The 21,575-nt window shown below is 37.5% G+C and overlaps 1 protein-coding gene across 1 annotated transcript; it reads right to left on the reverse strand.

Moving 5' to 3' along the window:
- Positions 1–2,177: 2,177 nt before the first annotated feature.
- On the reverse strand, positions 2,178–21,016 carry LOC108779907 (ubiquitin carboxyl-terminal hydrolase 31). The gene is made up of 5 exons (XM_018547465.1): positions 20,751–21,016; positions 19,608–20,661; positions 5,762–6,135; positions 3,931–5,347; positions 2,178–3,792 (listed from the first exon to the last, which is right to left on the reverse strand). Exons 1-5 carry the CDS (start codon positions 21,014–21,016, stop codon positions 3,670–3,672), a joined length of 3,234 nt encoding a protein of 1,077 aa, XP_018402967.1. The 3' UTR covers positions 2,178–3,669.
- Between the last annotated feature and the right edge of the window lie 559 nt (positions 21,017–21,575).

The following is a 21,575-nucleotide window of genomic DNA, read 5'->3' on the forward strand; positions in this document are numbered from 1 at the left end:
GCGTACGTGAATGGAAATTCCGCGACATACGACACACACCCGACCGTAGTCCAAGCCCGACTGACGAGAATGACGGAGCGTAGGCGACGCGACCGCCGGGGTGGGGCGGCCGTCGCAGCCAATCGCGGTCCCGCTTGCGCGCGATTCTGTGGAGGATTTACGGGCCGCCGCCAGGCCGCCGGGCCGCCGCGCGCGCTACTCCACACTCCGTCCACGTCCGTTCTCGTTCGTTTCAGCTCCGGCGCTTTTCGAAACGGGACGGGACGGGATCCGCACATCCATGCGGGCGGGAGAGGCCGACTGAAACGCGGAGTCGCGGACCGAACGGATGACGCACTCGGGACGGCTTCGATTCCGATCGGCGACGATTCATTCAAGACTCCGGCTCGCGCAATCCTTTTTAACTCGTGCCTACCATCAGTTTAATTTGAATCTTGCTTCAACTAGCTCTCCTCTTCTTTTTTTCTACCAATTCTAAGAATTGGAAAGAGACGAAGAGCATAGTTGAACCAAGATCAATCTTGCATTGGCAGAAACGGGCATCGGAAAAAAATATTTATTCCTGTTTTGAACGATTAATCTCGGTTTGAACTTTAATCTCGATTTAACTTACCGTTTATTTTTTTTTCTGATCCTAAATATTAGAAAAAAATAACTGAAACTAAAGTTAATCTTACACTGTTGGAATCAGGTTTTACATACAGATGACAACTATAAAAGTGATAACTGCAAACTTTTTATGTAAAATTAATATATGTATGTACATAGTTACTAAATAAACTGTTTTGTAGTTGTTGCAATTATAAAGTAATTTATTCATTTATGTATATATATATATATATATATATATATATACACACATGCACATTATTTCATTTATCTATGTACATTAATTCTATATATAAATCCAATATATGTCACCTTTATAGTTGCGATGTCATAAATATTGTTTTTCTTTGAGTGCATGCTATTCACTTCAGCCCTGATCTCTAATCTTTCTTCCTACACATTCCCGTGTACCGAACAAATGACATTTGATGTTATCTATGTTAATAAAATAATTCAAGATACTTAATTAAATTAATTGGAGCTTGACCGCATTTTCGGTGACTCTAATTAACTTATCAAGTAAATTAATTGTGCTATTTCGTTAACATAAACAGAATTACTCTTATCTTGTGTTATTTAATATATATAGAAAAAAGAATTACAAACGTTGAGTTGTTAAACCAGATTAGAGACACGAAAATATATCAGCAGTTTGATCTTAAATAAATTTGTCAACTGGGTTAATCACTGATTAGACTAATCATATACATAATTATCAAATAATACTTTTATTTTATTAATATAAATAATATATTAATTTATTTTAAATATATAAAAATTTTTAAGCAGTTCTGTCGGTCAAATTAATCACTAACTAGATTAATCAGAGTTTGGTTACTCTATAATTTTTATGCTGGATGTACCTTTCGCATTCCCTTTCGATTCTTCCTCTTTTTCTATCTTCTTCGTTTCGTTTAAATTAAAAACAAATTTTTAACTTCATACATTTTATAATGTAATTGTAATACATAATTTTTAACGTCATATTTTCAACTTTAAATATGTTGATGTCAAACTCCGGCTCTAAGAATTAAACAAACGTTTATTTTTTCGCGAATCGAAACATAATCACGGAAAGGTTGAAGTAAAAAAAAAAATGCTATTTTGATGCAGAACGGGAAGAAAAACATCTCGCACTTTGTCTCATCGTATTTATTTTTCAATTATTCAAATTATTCACGATTTCCGCCATATCGTCGGTAAGATATCAGAATTGCAGCGCCGTCTCAATTACTTAAGTCCCGTTTTATTTGGTCGATAAGTAAAGAAGTTCGCAGAAGGGAGTTACCGCTAATCCTAAAAAGATATTCAAAAAGACAAGGTATGCATATATGTATATATACGGTCCAACACAACGAATTATAGAATATCACGATATCTTTTCCCGCTTCTCTTTGTAAACGTGTAACAAAATGCAACGAACGACAAGAGCCGTAGATCGAAGAACGACAAAGTTATATGTACTGCAACGTGCACAAAAGTGGAATGACACATTTCTTCCGTATATATATATACATATACATCCTCTATTTATTTCAATGAAAGAGTAAGTAATATTTAATGTATATGTGTGTGTATATGTGTGTGTATCTTCTCAGTCGATTGATGAAACTTAAAAAAATCATAATTCGCGAGTAATAAACACATTTCGTCGTTTGCACTTTAATTGTCGTTTTACTAACTACCCGTGTCCACGATACGTGTGACTAGTAATAAATGTTAATTAATAAAATAACTTAAACATCTTTCACTCATATAATCTTGTTATGTATACATATATATATATTTATAAATTCTCGCTTTCACGCTCGCGCTTGTTCTCACGTTCGCACTTTACTCAACATCCGATTGGAATGATTGTTAAAATTGGGAGATTGAAGTATATTCAATTGTGTGAGATAAGAAACCAACTGTGGATTTGTCTTGTCCTCCGTTATGTAGAAAAACCGTATCGCTCATTTTTCTTTTTCACATTAATAGAGCGCCGTGTCCACACAGTCATTGGAAGAACTTGACTGTAGGCTGTGATATAAACTATAACTTTCACAAGTGTTTCCTAAATGAGATTTCTTAAATCAGACGAGGATATTGTGGAATTAATGTTACACATTTCGGTGGCTCTCGCAAAAGACAGTCTCGATATCTAAAATAAAACGCTTGTTGTGAGTAATACGTATGATTAATGTTTAATAATGTGACGTGTGTGTATCAGTATTAATTACTTAGATAAGGCCACTAGTGGATGATACAGGTAGAATATAAATATTACAGTTATAAGCATATAGATTCTCAAAGCAACGGTCGAGTAGTTACACAGTATGTCCAGAAACGATCATTCGTAGAGAAAATGAGGTGTGCATTTTTAACGCAGGATTTGTAACGTACAAATTTGTTTTTCGTTATTGTCATATACTTTCATTGTAAGATGACACGATGCGAACCCGACGTTTGTCGGTCTTGGAAATATATTTTTCCTCCTCTGGACATAGGTAGAATTTAGTTGCCTATCGCATTCAAGATATCTAACTGTATAATATAAACTAAAGGTTTCTTTCCCTTCTCTTAAGAATATACGCGATTTTTCATATAATGAGTATAAGATTTGTCTTTCTTTTAAAAAGCTATCTTAGCAGCTATCATATAATACAATTCACGCGAGCTGTATACAAACATGGTATTACAATTACAAAAATTACTAATGCCTCGTATTTCTATTCATCGTTCGAAAAATCGTTTGAGTGTGGATTTGTTACACCTCTTGAAATAACATGCGCGAAGAGAAGCACGCCGCTGAAATTCATCATTCATATCGGCGTCCATGAGAAAGCGATTTTCTATATAAATTCGAGGTGAAGGAACGACCTCTTTTGTCGTCTCTCGACGTATCGCGTCCTCCGTTCAGTAATCGAAAAATAACGGATTTATATATACTCTATCGGAATTGTCTTTCTTCTTTTTTTTAATCTCGCCACTCGATGTTGTTCAAACATCACGGCACACCAGGCACTGTACATTGAGCATTGCTCGAGCCAGACCTCTCAGTCTGGCTTATATTGTGTGTTACAACGTGGATTCGTGTATCACCGTTGTATTCGGATCACTGCTAGCAGTCTGAATTATTGCTGGCGGTATGTGTGGCGTCAACGTGATGGATGAAGTCTTACGCACAGGTTTCGGGGAGGCCTGCAATCAAATATTAATGTTACAATAAAAATTAATCGACTAATTTATTTTTATCATTTAATATTAAAATCCAGTGTAATAACTCCTCTATCGCACACACAAATATATCTGATTTGAATAATAACACGTATTACATACCCATTCTCTTCTGCAAGGTGCTTCGTCGTCTGAATAATGATCGATTTGCCCAATATCAGTTTCCGTCACTGCGTTCCTCTTCTTTGGCTGCAGAGTCGCGTAGTTGCCGCAGCCTCTGGTGAAATTAGTCATATTCTTCTCCTCGACGATTTTTTCCTGGCATAGTATCTCTTGGGATTTACTTTGCTTATTGTTCGTTACATCACTGGTACTTTTATTATTAAAATAAAACGGTGGCATTTTCGATACCCAGTGATCCAGACCAGAACCAGCCGAGCTCGTCGACGCCGCGGACGAATTTCCCGTCGAGTTATTGGACAGGCCTCTTCGCTGGTAGAACAGCATGTACGCCGAGTTTGTGATTAGATTCGTGTCATTGACCGCTTCTACGCGTGTGTCATCGAAACAGTACCACTGCGTATCATATGGATTTCTGCAAAACGCCGTGTAATGACCGCCTTGTAGGTCCTGTCCGTGATGATTACATATCGCGTAGAGATCGTACACATTCTCGTCGTACTTGGGAATATTGTGTTGCCGCGGTCGTGGTTTCTTCCAGGGCGACCAACCCAGACCGCCCAAGCTGGTGACGTTATTATGCGTCGTCTGAACTCCATTGTGAGCGAGATGTGGCGTCATGTCGAAACCGTACAAGGGAAAGTCCACTAGCATAGTCAGCTTGGACGTTGACCGTTGCTTAGATTGCTGACGAAATCTTTTCAAGTGTATGACTAATATATCAGGCAATGACCAGAGACCTAGCTTTTTTACGACTTCTTGTTTCTTGTTGCAGTAAGGACAATGCCACGCGTCCTCCGCGCCTAATATTTCTGCTCGCGTATACAAATCGAAACATTCCTCTAAAGTTACCGCGCCGCCAAGCTCGGAATTAGTTTTTAATTGTTTCACGCTGGCGTGTTCCTCGATCTGATCACTGTCGTCCTGTATAATATTGCATTTGGTAGCCTCGTCCCATTCAAGGATCAACTTTACATGTTGCGGACCCGAGTCGTCGGCGCAAAGCGCCAACGCTTGCTCGATCTGCTCCGTATAAAGAGGATGCTCTACGCAAGGATCGATACAAGGATGCTCATCTTGGATCGGCGTCGCTGCCGGATCAGCAACGCGGATATTGAAGAGCCCAGGGCTTTGGCTGGTTGTAAGAACGTCATCCGCCAGCGTGCTGTGCATCTCCTTGAGCAGAAGCTTCTGCAGATCCTCGTAGGACGTCTCGCGTGATACCTGCATCGTGTACGGGCTGCCGAAACGTTGCCTCAAATCCCCCTTTACGAGAACGTTGATCCAAACTAGCAAGATATACGCTTGCTCCGTAGGTTCCTTCAATTGCGGCAGCTCAATGCAATAAAGTGGATCGTTTTCCATGATCACGGATAGAGGCTGACAATCAGAGAAGGTTCTGTAGAAAGAAAATAAAGGACATGTATCATTCTTTTTGTTTCACTATTATAACATAAAATATTTTATATACAAGTCGATTAAAAATTTCAAAACAATAAAAAAAGTTATTTTTATACTTCCGCATTTTTCGTAATACGCGAATAAAACTTGTTTTTACAGTATAGTTTGATTTATTTACTGTTTTTCTTTAGAATTATAAAAAAATTGACAAAAAATTCATCACAAGATTCCGCATTTTAAAAATACACAATTCTCTACGTTCACTTTTCCACAATACTTTTTATCCTAACATATATTCTAATCCTTAACCCACCTTACGTCTACCATGAAATTTATTCTGAGCGCTAATTGTTTCCCTATCGCCTATAGAATACAATATATATTTTAAGAAGTTTTTAAATTGCAATTTAACCTGTGAAATCCTTCTTCGTGAATCTCGGTCAGTAACATGTGATTCTCGTCTACGCCGGTGTCGCTGGCTAGGATTTCTCGGAGTTCTCTCACGTTGGCTGCCTGATTCACACTCACACCAATTTTGACTTGCCGCGGCTGCTGCGATGTGTAAAGGACGTTCACATAGAGATTCATCTGCCGATGATTCTGTGGCACCGGCACCGACACGCACAGGAAGGGGTCGAAGGTGTTCGACTGTCGGTGGCATCTTGGACAAGTCAGACTAGACCGGAACTGCGCTTGGAATACAGCGTGTACGAAGGAGTTGTTACACCGCACATGATTCGCGAGCGTCTCAGCGGCGACGATGTCATCGGGTCTGCCAAATGAGTTCTGCAAATAGAAAAACAAATTAGAGCGTGTTAAACGATGTTAGATATGTGATTTGTAAACATTTTAATAGAATGAAATTATTTCAATATATCTATCGCTTCCCCACTTTAAAAGTAATATACAACTAAAAAAAATTACATTTTTCAGAAAAAAAGGAAAAACTTTTTTCGATTTGATAGAAAGTTATTCACTAATCAAATAATATTGAAAAAAAATTATACTCTTAATATGATCAAATATTGTTTTTATCATTTATGTTCCACAATCCTTTTAAAAAAAACATATTTTTTATAATTATAATGACTGACGATTTTTTAAAATCACTTTTTTTAATTATCACCTGTTTTGACAATTTTTTATAAAGTTAAGTTAATTCACTTCTAACGATTGATAAGGTAATATTCACCTAACTCATCCATATAATAATTAATAATTCGAAAATCACGTTTTTTGAAACGTGTCACTTTTTGGAGTAAAAGAACAATATCTCGTTGTCAATTTTACTCGACAAGCAAACGCATCAAGTAACGAGTCGAGCTCCTCTTTTTCTCTTTTTTTTTTCGCAGTTCCATTTTGCAGTGCGGTTTATGTAATCTGGCGAAATGGGTTTGAGGCGAGGCCGTCTGCCACCGCGACCACGAAGCCGTACGCACGCCAGCGACGGCGGCGCGTTCCTCGCGAGTGTGAATCCCGGAGCGTGTGGGGTCCGCGACCGCCCTCCTTCTCGATCCGACGTTAACGTGAAACTCGGTTATCGCTCAAAGCACATAACGACAATCATCCGTAACGCGTCCGTGCTCTATTAATAGATTGCCGCCGTCGCAGCCGCTACTCGCCTCCTTTTCCCTTCACCGAAAGGAAGACACGCGGAGGAAGCATCAGGAGGAGGAAGAGCCGACCGAGCCCGCTAACGAACTCCGCGTGGCTTCGCCACAATTGTCGCCGACATGCTAAAACGCTATGCGCTCATTAACGTAAGCCGTTGCACTTAGCGACCTAACGTCGCAGGACTTGATGCACCGATTGCTACACGATGGAGACAATGAAAGATCCCCTTCGCTTTATTCAACTTGACTTCGGAAATTCGACAGATGACGAGTCTTAAAATAATCCATAAAATTGCAATTATTGCATAAAACCGGGGTGATAAGCTCCGATAACGATTTCGCTATTCGATAGAGCAAAGCTGAACGATACGATCAAGTGATATCTGATATGACATAATTCAACGTATTACAAACCAACCTGCGCTGCCGCGCGCATTCCGACATTTTATTATTATGAACTAGAGTGTGTTCTTCGCGTATATAAACATTTTTTAAGATATCCCGAGTGTTTAATTCTATATCGAATAAATTAACAAAGTATTATTTTCTTTTATTTAATTTTTTAAAATTCAATTAAAGAATTTATTGAGACTTCTCCAGTTTTGTTGTTGAGTGCAATTTCGTTTCACTTTGTTGCAGTCTGGTTTCAGTCCAGCATAGATACGACCTCCTCTTAATAGGATAATAAATATCGAGGTTGTGCGTTTTCGTAGCCTTCGAGTCGGTCGCAGACGCGACTTCATAGAGAGCTACAAGAAATCCGCGAGGTAGCGGTATATCGTGGCATTCAACGCATTGTGGTAAAACTTTATTGCCTGCAACTATTCGAACTTACTGCAAGTAGCGCACATCATATAAGTTATAGGAGTCATTATTGACCAGCCATTCGCACATTGTACGTCTATTTTGTTACCGCGCGTAAATGAGATATAACAATCCTTGAAAGAAAATCGATACCGTCAAGTTTGCAAATAGCCGGCGTTTTTAACGTTATAATTCCCCGATAAACCAAATAAAATTAAATAAACTGAGGAAATGATTAAGAAAGACAGTGAGAGAAAGAGAGAAACATGATAGAATAATAATAAGCGAATTGGAATCGATATGTTAACACATCAATTCCAATAGAATATGGATATTGACATTTTCGGTCAACGAGCGAGATTCTTAATAATAAAAGCATAAAGGCGAAAGATATGAAATTCACAGGTATTATTATTAGATTCCGTCTGACGATCGAAAATGTCAATATTAATTTAAACAAAGATCAATATGACTCTCAATTTTAAATGATACAGTTTTAAAGGTGACACACAAATCCAAATTTTAAGAACCAATATTGATCGTGTCACGTGCTGTGGAAAATATAAGACTATTTTTTTTTAATATATTTAAAGATAGCTGTGTGACTTAAAAATAGCTTGAAATTGAATCGAAATGTTTGATTTCTTAAATAAGCTGTGTGATTGAAAATTAATAAAACTTTTAACTCTTCTAATTATCATTTAACATTAATACATCCCACAATAAAAGAAAATTTTGAAGTCATATTTACGACAGAACATTCCATTATATAACGTAAAAGCTTTGACACAATTCCAATAAGTACCAATGAGAGATCGCACTGGAATGTTACGTAATACCTCGAGCAACATATTTCAATGATGAAAGGTATCGGGTGACCCTCGTTAACACAGAACGTTAGCGACCGGCACGCAGAGCTTCGAGGACACGTTCGCGCTTTCCGAAGCCGTGTAATTTGTAACACGCGATGAAAAACCGCAGAATGGGATAATCACTGGAGTGATCGCGCAGGATGTATCAGCGATCCGGTTGCCGGAAGTAATTTCCGATGCGTACGGCTGGAACGACTCGCGCTCACAATTGGTCAATGTCACGCCTGGTGCACGTGTACCCGACTCGTAAAACCATAGTTACATTCGCGCATATACATGCCGGTAACCTTACAAATATCCGACCGTGCCGCCAATCTTCCTAAAAGAATGCTGCTAATAGATCAGTCGGAGATGCATTAGAAACACTCTCCGACCTGTTTAGCGCGACCGAGTTCTCGCAGAAACGAGTTGCCTCACATAGATGACATTCGATGGATATCGTAACGTTGCACGGAAAGAATAATTTTGCCTAAAAGATCTAAAATTTTGCCGAACATAAGCCTGAAAATATCTTGTTGAACCATTAAGATAATTATGTTAAAAACTCACAAATTACTCGTATGAACAATGCTGCAAAAAATTTAAAAGTTCCAGGAACCAATTTTTATACTTTGCGATATATATTGTTATTATATTTATATATTTAGTTTATTTTATAAGAACGTACAATCACAAAACTTGAAACTTTATATTGATTAATTTTAGACATCGTGGCCAAAATTTTGCTTGGTCCAAATTTTCCTCGAGAAACGTGTTTTATCGCGGGTATGTTAAGTTAGCACCCCAACTATAGTACTCAGGAGTTCTGATTAGAGTTTCCACTTCCTTTTGACGAGACGAAGAGTTCCCTATAGTTAATAACAAGAGTTCCGCTCAATAAACATTTTTTTTACATTTTTTAAAAATGGGGTGCTAACTTTTTATCGAATTTCGAGGTGGAATAGTTCTGAGCAGCTTAATAGCTTCAATTTGCGATTGCCTAGAGTTCCTGATATGTAAAAAAAATTTTCGAATAATAAAAAAAAAATTAAAAATTTTTGAAAAATTAATTTTTAGATACAATAGTTCTGATGATAATTCCTGCTTCTTTTTGACGATACGAAGAGTTCTCTATGATTTTTAATGACATATGCGCTTAATAATCATTTTTTAATAATTTTTTAAAAATGGGGTGCTAACTTTTTAACGAAATTCAAGGTCGCATAGTTCTGATCAGCTTAACAGAAGTATTTTGTGAATACCTAGAGTTCTTGATACATAAAAAACATTTTTGAAGAATAATAAAGTTTAAAAAAAATAGTAGAAATCTTTGAAAATTTTTTTGAGAGTACCGAGTAGTTCTGAGTAGCGTTTCTTATAGTACTCGACGAGTTCTATCGAAAACTGTAAGGTGAAAAAGCGATTCGACCAACGGTTTGCAAGATACAGCGACATTTGTCGGAAGATCAACAACTTTTAGAGTGAGTATATCTCGGAAACCGTTGGTCCAATCGCTTTGAGCCCTGATACTTTTCGACAGAACTCGCCGAGAACTGTCCAAAACTCCGATCAGAACTACTCGGTACTCCCAAAAAATTTTGACTTTAAATTTTTTTCTAAGTCCCACGTCGGAAAATTTTTTGAGAGTACCGAGTAGTTCTGAGTAGCGTTTCTTATAGTTCTCGACGAGTTTTATCGAAAACTGTAAGGTGAAAAAGCGATTGGACCAACGGTTTGTATGATACAGCGACAGAAGATCAACAATTTTTAAAGTATATCTCGGAAACCATTGGTCCAATCGCTTTGAGCCCTCATACTTTTCGACAGAACTCGTCGAGAACTGTCCAGAATTCCGAACAGAACTATTCGGTACTCTCAAAAAATTTTCCGACGTGGGACTTAGAAAAAAATTGTTGATCAAAAATTTTTTGGAAGTACCGAGTAGTTCTGATCGGAGTTCTGGACAGTTCTTGGCGAGTTCTGTCGAAAAGTATCAGGGCTCAAAGCGATTGGACCAACGGTTTCCGAGATATACTCACTTTAAAAATTGTTGATCTTCCGACAAATGTCGCTGTATCTTGCAAACCGTTGGTCCAATCGCTTTTCCACCTTACAGTTTTCGATAGAACTCGTCGAGTACTATAAGAAACGCAACTCAGAACTACTCGGTACTCTCAAAAAAATTTTCAAAGATTTCTACTATTTTTTTTAAACTTTATTATTCTTCAAAAATGTTTTTTATGTATCAAGAACTCTAGGTATTCACAAAATACTTCTGTTAAGCTGATCAGAACTATGCAACCTTGAATTTCGTTAAAAAGTTAGCACTCCATTTTTTAAAAATTATTAAAAAATGATTATTAAGCGCATATATCATTAAAAATCATAGAGAACTCTTCGTATCGTCAAAAAGAAGCAGGAATTATCATCAGAACTATTGTATCTAAAAATTAATTTTTCAAAAATTTTTAATTTTTTTTTTAATATTCGAAAATTTTTTTTACATATCAGGAACTCTAGGCAATCGCAAATTGAAGCTATTAAGCCGCTCAGAACTATTCCACCTCGAAATTCGATAAAAAGTTTGCACCCCATTTTTAAAAAATGTAAAAAAAATGTTTATTGAGCAGAAAACTCTTGTTATTAACTATAGGGAACTCTTCGTCTCGTCAAAAGGAAGTGGGAACTCTAATCAGAACTCCTGAGTACTATAGTTGGGGTGCTAACTTAACATACCCTTTTATCGCAAAGTTCATCCACACAATTTGACTGTTTCGCAATTTGCAAAAAATCAGAGGTACATTCCAAAGCTTGATTTTGTCAATCCGAGGATCATATTTTACCCTTGTTATTCATCGAATATTGAACAAGGATAAAAGACATTCGAAATTGACAGAGTTGAATTTTGGAACACATCCCTGAAGGACCGATGAGTCGCGAATTCCGTTTGTGAGTTTTCTATGGACGCAGTGAGTTATATCGGTAAAAATAAAAATGAATGCAGAAGGATATCTATTTTAAAATAAGAACACGATAACGCATTTTCCGGTATCACAACGCAATCTTTCGTTTTTCTTGCGAAACGTATAATAATATATTTAAAAGTATTTAAAGATAATTACTTACTGATGAATATATGTAAATTAGCAAACACAATTATAATATTGTACGAAAGTACATAAATTAGACATGCATTATTTAGAAATATATATCACATAAAATGAATAAACATAAATCTCATTATATTTAAATAATACGTATACCGCTTGATTTAGTTGACTATATTTAGAAACATTTACAATATATATTTATCACTTTTATAAAATAGAAAGTTTTTTTCAAATTTACAATTAAACATTTTAATATTATCGCCGTTTTATTTAAGGAAACAAATATTTTAACTTTTGCAAAAGCAAATGCTCTTAATTTTTCTATGAAAAAAATAGAAGTACTTTTGCTCAATTACTTCATATCATTGTATACTTATCAAGAAAATGACATATCATTTACATTATGATAACATTATTGTGACGATTACACATAGTTGATAATAAACTGTCATTGTACACGAGGAAGAAAAATTTAGTACTTTCAGCAAAAAAAAAACTGTTTAATTAAAGCATTTTTTTTAATAGCAATCAAATAATTTAATTATATAACACAAAATTTATTTACCTTCGCAAAATAATTTCTTTGCTTTGTAAATAACAAAAATATTTGTTTATATAAAATTACACCAACTTAAACAATTAATTTTACGTAAAATTATAGTTCGGTACGTTAAAAAAAATTGTGTTATACCATATTTCAACCGAATATTTATTGTTGTAAAATTTTCATTCACACACACATAGAACAAAACATTTTTCCTATAATGTATTCGTATGATTGCTAAAAAGATATTTGTCTAAACAATTTTATCATAAGATATAAAATCTTCCTCCCTCCCTCTCTCTTTGTAATCGAGATATAAAACAAAAAGATTGAAATCTATTCTTTCGTACATCGTTGTTTTTCCTTAGTAAGATATCGACAAATAAAGTGCCACTTGATATGTCTACACGATAAGAGTTCACGATACACACAATTCCCTATATAAAATGCGATTTCTTTCATTAAAAATTTATTTATGCGACGTTCACGTGAGAGTCTCGTCGATTGGCCGCGATTTGTGGTGACGCAATATTTTTGAATGCGTGCATATTGCGTACACGATCATCGATGCGTGGTATTCGAAATATGTGCAGGAAGAGCTGCGATTCTTCCTTTTTTTGCATAGTTCCGTTCCCGAGTGTGCGTATGAAACGCAAGAGAACAGGTCACGCAAGGATAATGGGCGTAACATTCTTTTTTCACGTCTGCGTTGTTCTCGAACGGTCTATAAATAAATAGCATTACGTAAATATTTTGCTAATAATTACGGTGATTACCCTTCTCCCTCCGTACTAGAAAACGAGTTACATTCATGCCATCCGGTCGGATCAGATACATGCAACTCGCTTCTCAAACAGGAGCCTGGATTTTTTTAAACTATTATACTGACACAGCCGGTTTTACGAAGATAGGAGATTTCACCACCTGATTTGCAATTACGACGTGCATATAATCGATGAAATTAGTGCATCATATTACAGACATAAATGAGAGACGTGATTACTCCTCTTTTTTGACTGAATTTAAATTAAATTTACGATTAAGTCTTTGAATTATTTAAAACACGAATTCACATGTGTTACAGTTAATTCGATTAGTTTACTATCAAAGATTCATAATAAATAATTATACTAAAACAAAAAAAGAATGTTTACTGAAATCCTATTAAAAAATTCTGATATTTTCTTCTAGGTATTTTTAATCAAAATTCTAGGTAAGATTAGAGAATTTTTTTAATGCAATTTTGAAATAAACTGCATGGCGCAAGCAAATAAATTATAAATTAATAGAAGACAGGAATTCCACGAGACTATTTCTTTCGTTCTACACTGAGCCGCGAAACCTAGTATAATATAAAAAGCTCATCACTACAATATAGTATCAGTGAACTTCCATTTTCTATTAAGTACCTATATTCTATTATTAACCCGATTTTTTAATAAAAGCTCACAAAAACACAAGAATGTATATACAAGCATATGCCACGTTTATTGCTGATTATCAACGTTTCACATTATTAACAAAAGACTTAACGACTGAAGAAACAACTCTCTAAATTGCTAGGATTTTCCACCCTTTTAAAGTGAGATTCAGTTCAAAAAATTCAGAACGTTTTCAGAAAAGACAAAATTTCAATTCAAAAGTATAATTCCAAAATTTTCCCCAGTTCCGATAAAATTTGTATAATAATCCTTCATGTTTAAAGGACAAAAGAAAGTTCCTTGAAAATTTCAGGTTTTTCAAAGTTCTTCCACATAGCAAACGTTCTGTAAAACTGGCAAATTAGAAGAAATTTGTCGCAATAGCCAAAGTCACCGTCTCGTGCATTCCACCTCGAAGTACCGTAGTGAACGCATGCGGTACTCCAATTGCAGGATTATCCGTCAAGAAACCGACGGAGCCGAAAGCTGGCGAAGTGTGAAACGCGCGCGAGCGTACGTTGACGCCGGATGACAGTAGTTAGTCCACATATGCGCTGTAATTCGCGAAAAAGTAAAGTCACTGGATTGATAAAGTACCGCAACGGCATATTCAATGTTTTGCATCAAAATAGCGGGTAGGTGCACGATTTCAGCGCACACGATTTTAGCGCATTAGGTCTGCTCGCGTAATGTGAAATCCTCCAAAATTCTTACGCTTGAAATAAGATAAAGAAGTGAAAGCAGCGGAGATGTCGAGTGCAAAAAGTGTAAACAAAATGTAAACAGACTTATTAGATGCAGTCATTACACACATCGTGCGAGTGTCACAGGTTTTCCGTAGTAATTTTCCACAGCAGTATATACTGAAATAACTTCAATTCAAGGTTCTTAAATTGCATAAAAAATAATAATTTCCAAACGTTGGATAGTTTCAAAGGCTCCGACTCCCGCGGTACTCCTACATAAAAATTGATCGGCACTCAAGGTGTTAAGTGCACTTAATTATAGGTCTCTGCGTCGAGATGATGGAGAGTTTGCGATACTTTATCAATGTAGTGACTCTTTACGAAAGAGTCAGTTCAGCGATGCGAACTGATAACTGGATCTCCGTGGCCCCGTTCAAGGCCGGTCCTCGTTACGGTACCGGCGCGCGTTCGACTCCGATTTCCTCCCGCGCGACTTCGCGTCGCGACGACGACGATCCGCTCGCGCGTATGTGTGTCGTGCGTGAGTGCGATACGGTTTCTCGATACAGGCACTCGAAAAGGACGCGCAAGGTGCACGTCTCCACTCGAGATCGCGTGCGAGGATAAAACGTTCGCGCCGAAAGAACGACGCGATAAAAATGACGTGTCCGCTTCGATATCAATTTATTTGACGCCGCCGATGATCGAGCACGTTTCGTCGTAAGTGTAACTTCGCAGAAACGGTACATTTAATAATAAGCGACGAGAGAGGGTTTATTGATACCCTGCAATTTAAACGATCAGGTTGTTCAAATGATCGCTGTTCGATGTTATGCGGACCTTATCTTTGCTAACTCAGTAAACGATATAGGAATAACCGCAACCGAAAGAGACCGATAAGATAACAACGGGAGATGAATAATCATGCAAAGATGAGGTACAAAAGCATGCTCCGAGTGTGTATATTAAAAACAATTATATATGTTACATATATAATTTATACAGAATAACTAATTCGTTATCTTATATATTTTATTGCTGTTTTGACCAGATTATCGAGTTTACGATACTTTTATCGTATTCCTGCAAATCAAGCGGAGCTTTTAAATCATATTACTCGTCGTTCACTTATTTGTTCGACAAGCGTTGACATTATTATTATGAAGAAGTGTGACATCGCCGATAGGAGCACGGTTATTTTTTCACGATATAATGATAATCATTGATAATAGTGACGTTTACACGATTTCGTGACTTATATTAAATCAGTATCGATAAATAATTAACAATCGCCGCGTTTAATCTGAAGAAACGATTTCATAACACGATTTAAAAAATGAGCAATTATCGGCTGTGAAGTTTTACGAATAATTCGATTATTTTCGTGAATTAACGACGTTCGTCTTTGCTCTACGATCGTCAGGCCCTTGGCATTAAATGCTTTCGGGGAAATCGCAATTCTCTCAAGTGACATACATTTTTGGATCAAACTCCTTTTCTCTTTTTTTTTTTACTCTCGCGACATTTCAGTCTCGCACCATCCACCTTGGGATCTCGTAATTGAAAACCGTAGCACGTATTTTCGAACGTGAAGCAAATTCGGGTTAAGGTCTCGACTGACTGGTCGTTCGTCGATTGGCTTGTTTCGAGAAGCAGCACTTAAATAAAAAATGGACCAAAGCTTATCGTGCCGCTTGGGTCGAATTAATAATAATTGCATTTTTGAAACGAAAGTTCTAAAAAAACTTATTCCAACATCAAATTAAACTGTCACACGAATATTTAATTCGTGTTATATATTATTACATACGTTATACTATGCATGTTAAATTATATTATAATATTAAAATAACTTATAAATGTTTTATTTCTGATTAATATAACGGAAAGAAAAATTTTATTCTAAAATTTTACTAAAAATTTAACTAGATAATTTTGTTGGACCATCAAAATATAATTACGTAGGAAACTCAAACATGATGAGCGAAGCTGAAAAAATTTCTATATTCTAGCAATTAGCGTGAATCTTCATAATCATTTCGATGGTCCGAATTATCTTCTGAGCTGCACCTAGTTAAATTTTTAGAAACTCCAGTAAAACCATTCTTTCTGTGTACTAACAATATTTATAAAGAACTTCACTTTCCAAATTTTAACAAAATATGTGCTTTCGTTATTCTCAAACATCACTCGAAAATGTTATCTTTACTCTCCTATATTTTACCGCTCCCTTTTTGTAAAAATATCGATCTCGTTTTTCTTCTTGTATTCCTTCTTTTTTAATTTTTTCTATAATACCTTTGTCTCTTTTTTTATTTTCAATATTGTTATTTTCCTATATCTTATCGGTCAAAAATGTAAACCTACAGAGAATACAACTTTCTTATCGTAAAAATTTTAAAACCTTTTATAATCTTTAAAAGAACGTGGTGTCTTTTAAAAGATTTAAGATTAAAAAATTTTAAGCAGATGCGTTGGCGGGTACCAAACAAAGCCCGATGAGAATTACAGAAGGCGCCAGCCACCATGTGAAATATTTGTCTTCAATTAAGATAAGATTGGCAACCTCCTTCGGTGAACTCCTTCCGTTGCGTTCAAAATGTTAATTCGGCATTGATTTCGTCATATCTGTGTTATCGCACGTTACGTGTGTTCGGTGTTTAAGAGACACAGTCTGGCCGATCGTATCTATATCTCGGTTTGTCTACACATGGCAAAGGTGTCGGACGAGATGATGCGAGAAAGGACGTCGGCTTGGCTCGCGTGTTCATGGCTTCCGCCAGTTGTCACGCACGCACACGAGAGATTGTCAACGTCGAGAATACACATTCGTGTGCAGTCGTGCCTACGCACTGCATGCGTACATGCACGACACTGTACACGCGATATTTAAGAGAAAAGGACAGAGAGAGAGAGAGAGAGAGAGAGAGAAGGGAGAGAGAAAGAGCCGTAACGAGCTTTCGTCGAGCGTCTCTCACATGGTTGGCCACGACGATCCAAAGAGAAAGTTTCTTTCGTCGTGACGTCTAGCACGACGATTAAGCGACTACCAAAGAATGCATTTAATGGTCTACGTGTCTGCTGTGCTTGGAAGCAGAATGCTACTTTTATACTCATTTTAATTAGTCTGTTGAATATCTCGGATTTTATTGCAGATGGTCACCGTTATCTTCGTGCTAGAAAGTATCGTGAGATTTTTTTTTATTACAGTGGATATAATAAAGTAATAAATAAGTATTAATTGGTACAGATATTAGAGATATCAAAGATATATCGAATGACGATTATCGATAAGCTTCAATGGCTTCAATGTGCAGTGTTTCGCACTTTCTTTGATTCTATATTAAGCAGAACTCTGATTCATCAAGAGCGATTCACCACAATTCACCTCTTTTCTCAAAAAAATAAAAAAATAATAATAAATTGTTAATAATGTAAATATTATATATATGATTAGTTATTTAATCAATAATTTTAATACTAATGCAAGTATATTAGCACATTAATTTTATATTAATTATATTAATTTGTATCTCTAAATAAATTAATATCAATATTTACTATTTTAAAGGTGATTAATACTCAATCAATTCATACCTGCGAAACGGTTAATTTATAATAATAATTTATAATTTCCACTCGTTTGTAATTACAAAAAATTGCGTTTCTAAATTACGGTAAATAATTAAGAAATATACATATATATATATTATTAAAAGAAACGGTATAACTTGCTCAATTTTAACATCCTTGACTCTAATCTCCAAACTATTCTTTTTAACAATAATTGTCATGATAAAAAATATCGTATGACTATTTAGATGAACGAGAGATATCGCTTTCCTATTCCACATAACCATCTTCACCTGCACTTATTATCCTCCCATTGTGGGGATGTACCTGACATAATTTTCATTCGAGGTCAAGATGCCGACGATCGTGTTTTATGTGGTTAAGCCAATCGCGCACGTGTTGACATCGTCATTTTCGTTTTCGCGCGCGCGCGCGCGACCTTACGTTACTATACTAAAAATACACCCGACGACGCGACCAACGGCGTTTAAAAATAGAGGAGAGCAACAATACCATCCCACGCCGAAAGAAAAAGAGATAATAATTCGCAGACGGCTCCCACGGTTCGAGGTGACATCGAAATAACAATAGTTCGATGACTATTCCACGTTCCCGCGTCCGACGTTGGGAGCGTAACGTTGTGTTGGTAGATTACAAAGGATGCAGTCCGCTAAAGTGGCTCAATTTGAATCAATTAATACTAGACCAATTAAATACTAATCTCGTGATCTCCGGTTGAGAATTAATGACAGCTGAATTCCAAGGGTCTTCAAAATACAAATAAGACACGTAAGCTCGATTAAACGTCGGATTGTGGAACGGTTGATTATTGGTGACTTTCCTCCTTACGGGACAGTTTAATCGGCGCGATTCGCGCGTTCGTCACGCCAATTTTACCACGGAAAGGATGATTTTGCTAGATTATCTAAACGCTTAGCTGGATACAGTCTGAAAATAATTTTACTCTACCATCAAAATAATATATTATTATGTGTGTAGACTGAAAAAATTTACTAAAAAAAATATTTTAAGACACACCTATATTTCTTTGAATGTAAACATTTACTTATAGTAAATATTCAGTCAACAAAAAAATGGTAGTTAAATAAAATTATTTATTTCTATATCAGAGATAAATACATGTTTACATTTAGTAAATATATTTATTAAAATTGTTTTTTTTATTTGTGTTTTTTAATCAAAAAAATTTTGATTTTCTAGCAACCAGTTTAAGCACTCTACATAATTATTTAAACAACTAAACAAAATTATTTCATTTTCAATTAATAGAAACAATTCTATCTTTAATAATCAAGCAGATCTTAGTACTTGATAATACAAAATGCAAATCTCTCCACAAATATATTATTTCAGTTTTATAAACTGCGCGCCGATAAGGTTTATCAGATTTGAAAGCACAATCGCAAATTAAAGCTGAAATTAATATTTCAGGATAAATTAAACGTCAATTTTAATAGTAGAGCTAATAAATCATCTTAAGAACCTTATTTCCCGTAAATAATTCAAAGTTACTTTCAGATCTGTATCTAGCTAAATTTTTAGCCTCAACGAAACTCTCTTCTTTCCGTGTGGCGAGGAGAAGAAGAAAAAGACGACGAAGAGGAGACGAAGAAGATGAAGAGGAGACGCGCTCACCTTTATGATCTTGTATTTTTTCTTGGTTGCCTGATTGAGATCCTCGTGCACCTTGTCGAGCAGCCAGAGGAGGAACTCCTGGGCGTCGTGCTGCAAATTGCCGCGGTACTGGCTACCGTATTTGTCGACGACGCTCTTGAACGCGGTGCTCATTTCCGGATCGTACTGGCAGCTCCAGATCGCCTTGAGGAGCAGCGCGAGCTGTTCCGTGATCTCGCCTTTGGTGCCGTACTTTTTCGAGTTGAGCTTGTTGCGGCGCGATAGGTCGACCTTGTACTGGTCCAGGACGAAGTATTCGGCGAGAATGTCAGTGTGCGAGAGGCACTGCAGCACGGCGTTCATGAAGCACGTGTTACCGTGATTGCGTAGGCCTATGACACCCGGTACACGATCCGGCGGGATGTGCGCCGGCCGCGGCGGCGGCACCCTGATGTCACCCGCGCTCGAGCCGAGGTCGTCGCTGCCGCCGCCGCCGCCGCCGCCGCCACCGCCGCCACCACTGCACCGTTGATGATGGATCATCGCGGCGGACTTGTGGCTCTGGGTGCCGACGTTTGACATGTGCCGCACCATCTTGTTGATGAACTTCTTCCAGGAGGGCCGGCGAAACACCTTCTTGCCGCACGGTCGCTCCTGGGAATCCTGATTGCCGGTCTGCTGACCGCCATGCAGTCTCCCCGTTGCGTTGTTCTGTCGTTGCTGCTGCTGAGACGGCGGCTGCACGCCGTCCCGAGCGTTGTTCCTGGCGTTCTCCTTGGCGCTTGGCGCGCCGTTGTTAGCGTCTCTCGAGTCCCCATGGGTCTGCTGTTGCTGCTTCGGACGTCGCCGCGACATCCTGCTGCTGGCACTTTGAAACGGGTTTCTCGGCAGTGTAAAGGTGCGCTTGAGCCGTGTGGCGCCGCGCGGTTCCGCGGATTTAACCTCTTCCTCCACGCCCAGCTCGCCCTCGGACACCGATTTCATCACCGACGTGCCGCGATCGGTTCTCGCGGCTTTCATCGCCAGCCGCACCTCGCTGGCTGGCTGGCTGGCTGGCTGGATCCTCGCTGGCTGACTGCAGCGCGTGCAAATCTTCTCGGCGTGTAGGCGGTCGGGATCGGCCGTCAACGAAGCCTCACATCACGTCCCGGGTGTCGATGTTACCTCGGCCGCGACGTGGACGAGGCTGACAACGGCGACAACGACGATAACGACGACGTTGCCGCAGGACGTTGACGCGGTCGACGCAGGAAGCCGCGTGGCGTACGCGACAACCGCACGCGCCTACGCGGAACCGCAATCGCAGCCGAACGCAGTCGGACGTCACGCAACACCACGCACCGCCTCGGAAACTGCACCACCGCGGCCATCGGCGGCCATTTGCCGCGCGTATCACGGGCTTCCACGATTTCACACGACGCCTCGGCCATAGACCATCGTCGATCGTCGGCCGCTGGCGACATCGGTGACCGGTCGGGGAGATACGCGACCACCGTGACATCTTCACGTCAATTCGAAAGTGACGTGACTAATTGAATTATCGTCAGTCCGTAAAATAGGAACGACAATGCGCGAGCTTTATTATTTTTTTTTTTTAATAATTTACAGTTTGTTATTAGTAATATTTGTAGAAAAAACTATTTAAAATTAGTAAAAAATATCCGTCATTTAAAAAATAGGCTAAGTTTTGCATGATAATCGTATATACACATACATGTTGTATTTATTAGTTTTTAAAATAATTTTTTAAAGCTCAAAAATTATCGTTGATGTTCAAAAGAAAAAGTAATTCAAAATAATTGAAAAAATTTTTGTAAGAAATAAAATGACAAAATAAAGTGTTACATAATAATTAATCACTTATTTAATAAAATATATGTATATAATATATGCGATTTTATTTTACATAATTTATTTGTAATTATTGCATAATATTTTTATTATTCTACTTAACTACTGCCTATTTGACAAAAAACGGAGAAAATGTGC

This window comes from Cyphomyrmex costatus, unplaced genomic scaffold, assembly GCF_001594065.2.
Source record: "Cyphomyrmex costatus isolate MS0001 unplaced genomic scaffold, Ccosl1.0 scaffold1211, whole genome shotgun sequence".
NCBI classification, from domain to species: Eukaryota; Metazoa; Arthropoda; class Insecta; order Hymenoptera; family Formicidae; genus Cyphomyrmex; species Cyphomyrmex costatus.

What these genes read in the sequence shown, in the direction of transcription:
- LOC108779907 (XM_018547465.1), bottom strand. Translation starts at nt 21,016, where the DNA reads ATGGCCGAGGCGTCGTGTGAAATCGTGGAAGCCCGTGATACGCGCGGC. An exon ending in TCGTCCACGTCGCGGCCGAG is followed by an intron (nt 20,662 to 20,750) that starts GTAACATCGACA and finishes CACGCGCTGCAG; the next exon opens with TCAGCCAGCGAGGATCCAGC. An exon ending in CACGAAGAAGGATTTCACAG is followed by an intron (nt 5,348 to 5,761) that starts GTTAAATTGCAA and finishes TTCTTTCTACAG; the next exon opens with AACCTTCTCTGATTGTCAGC.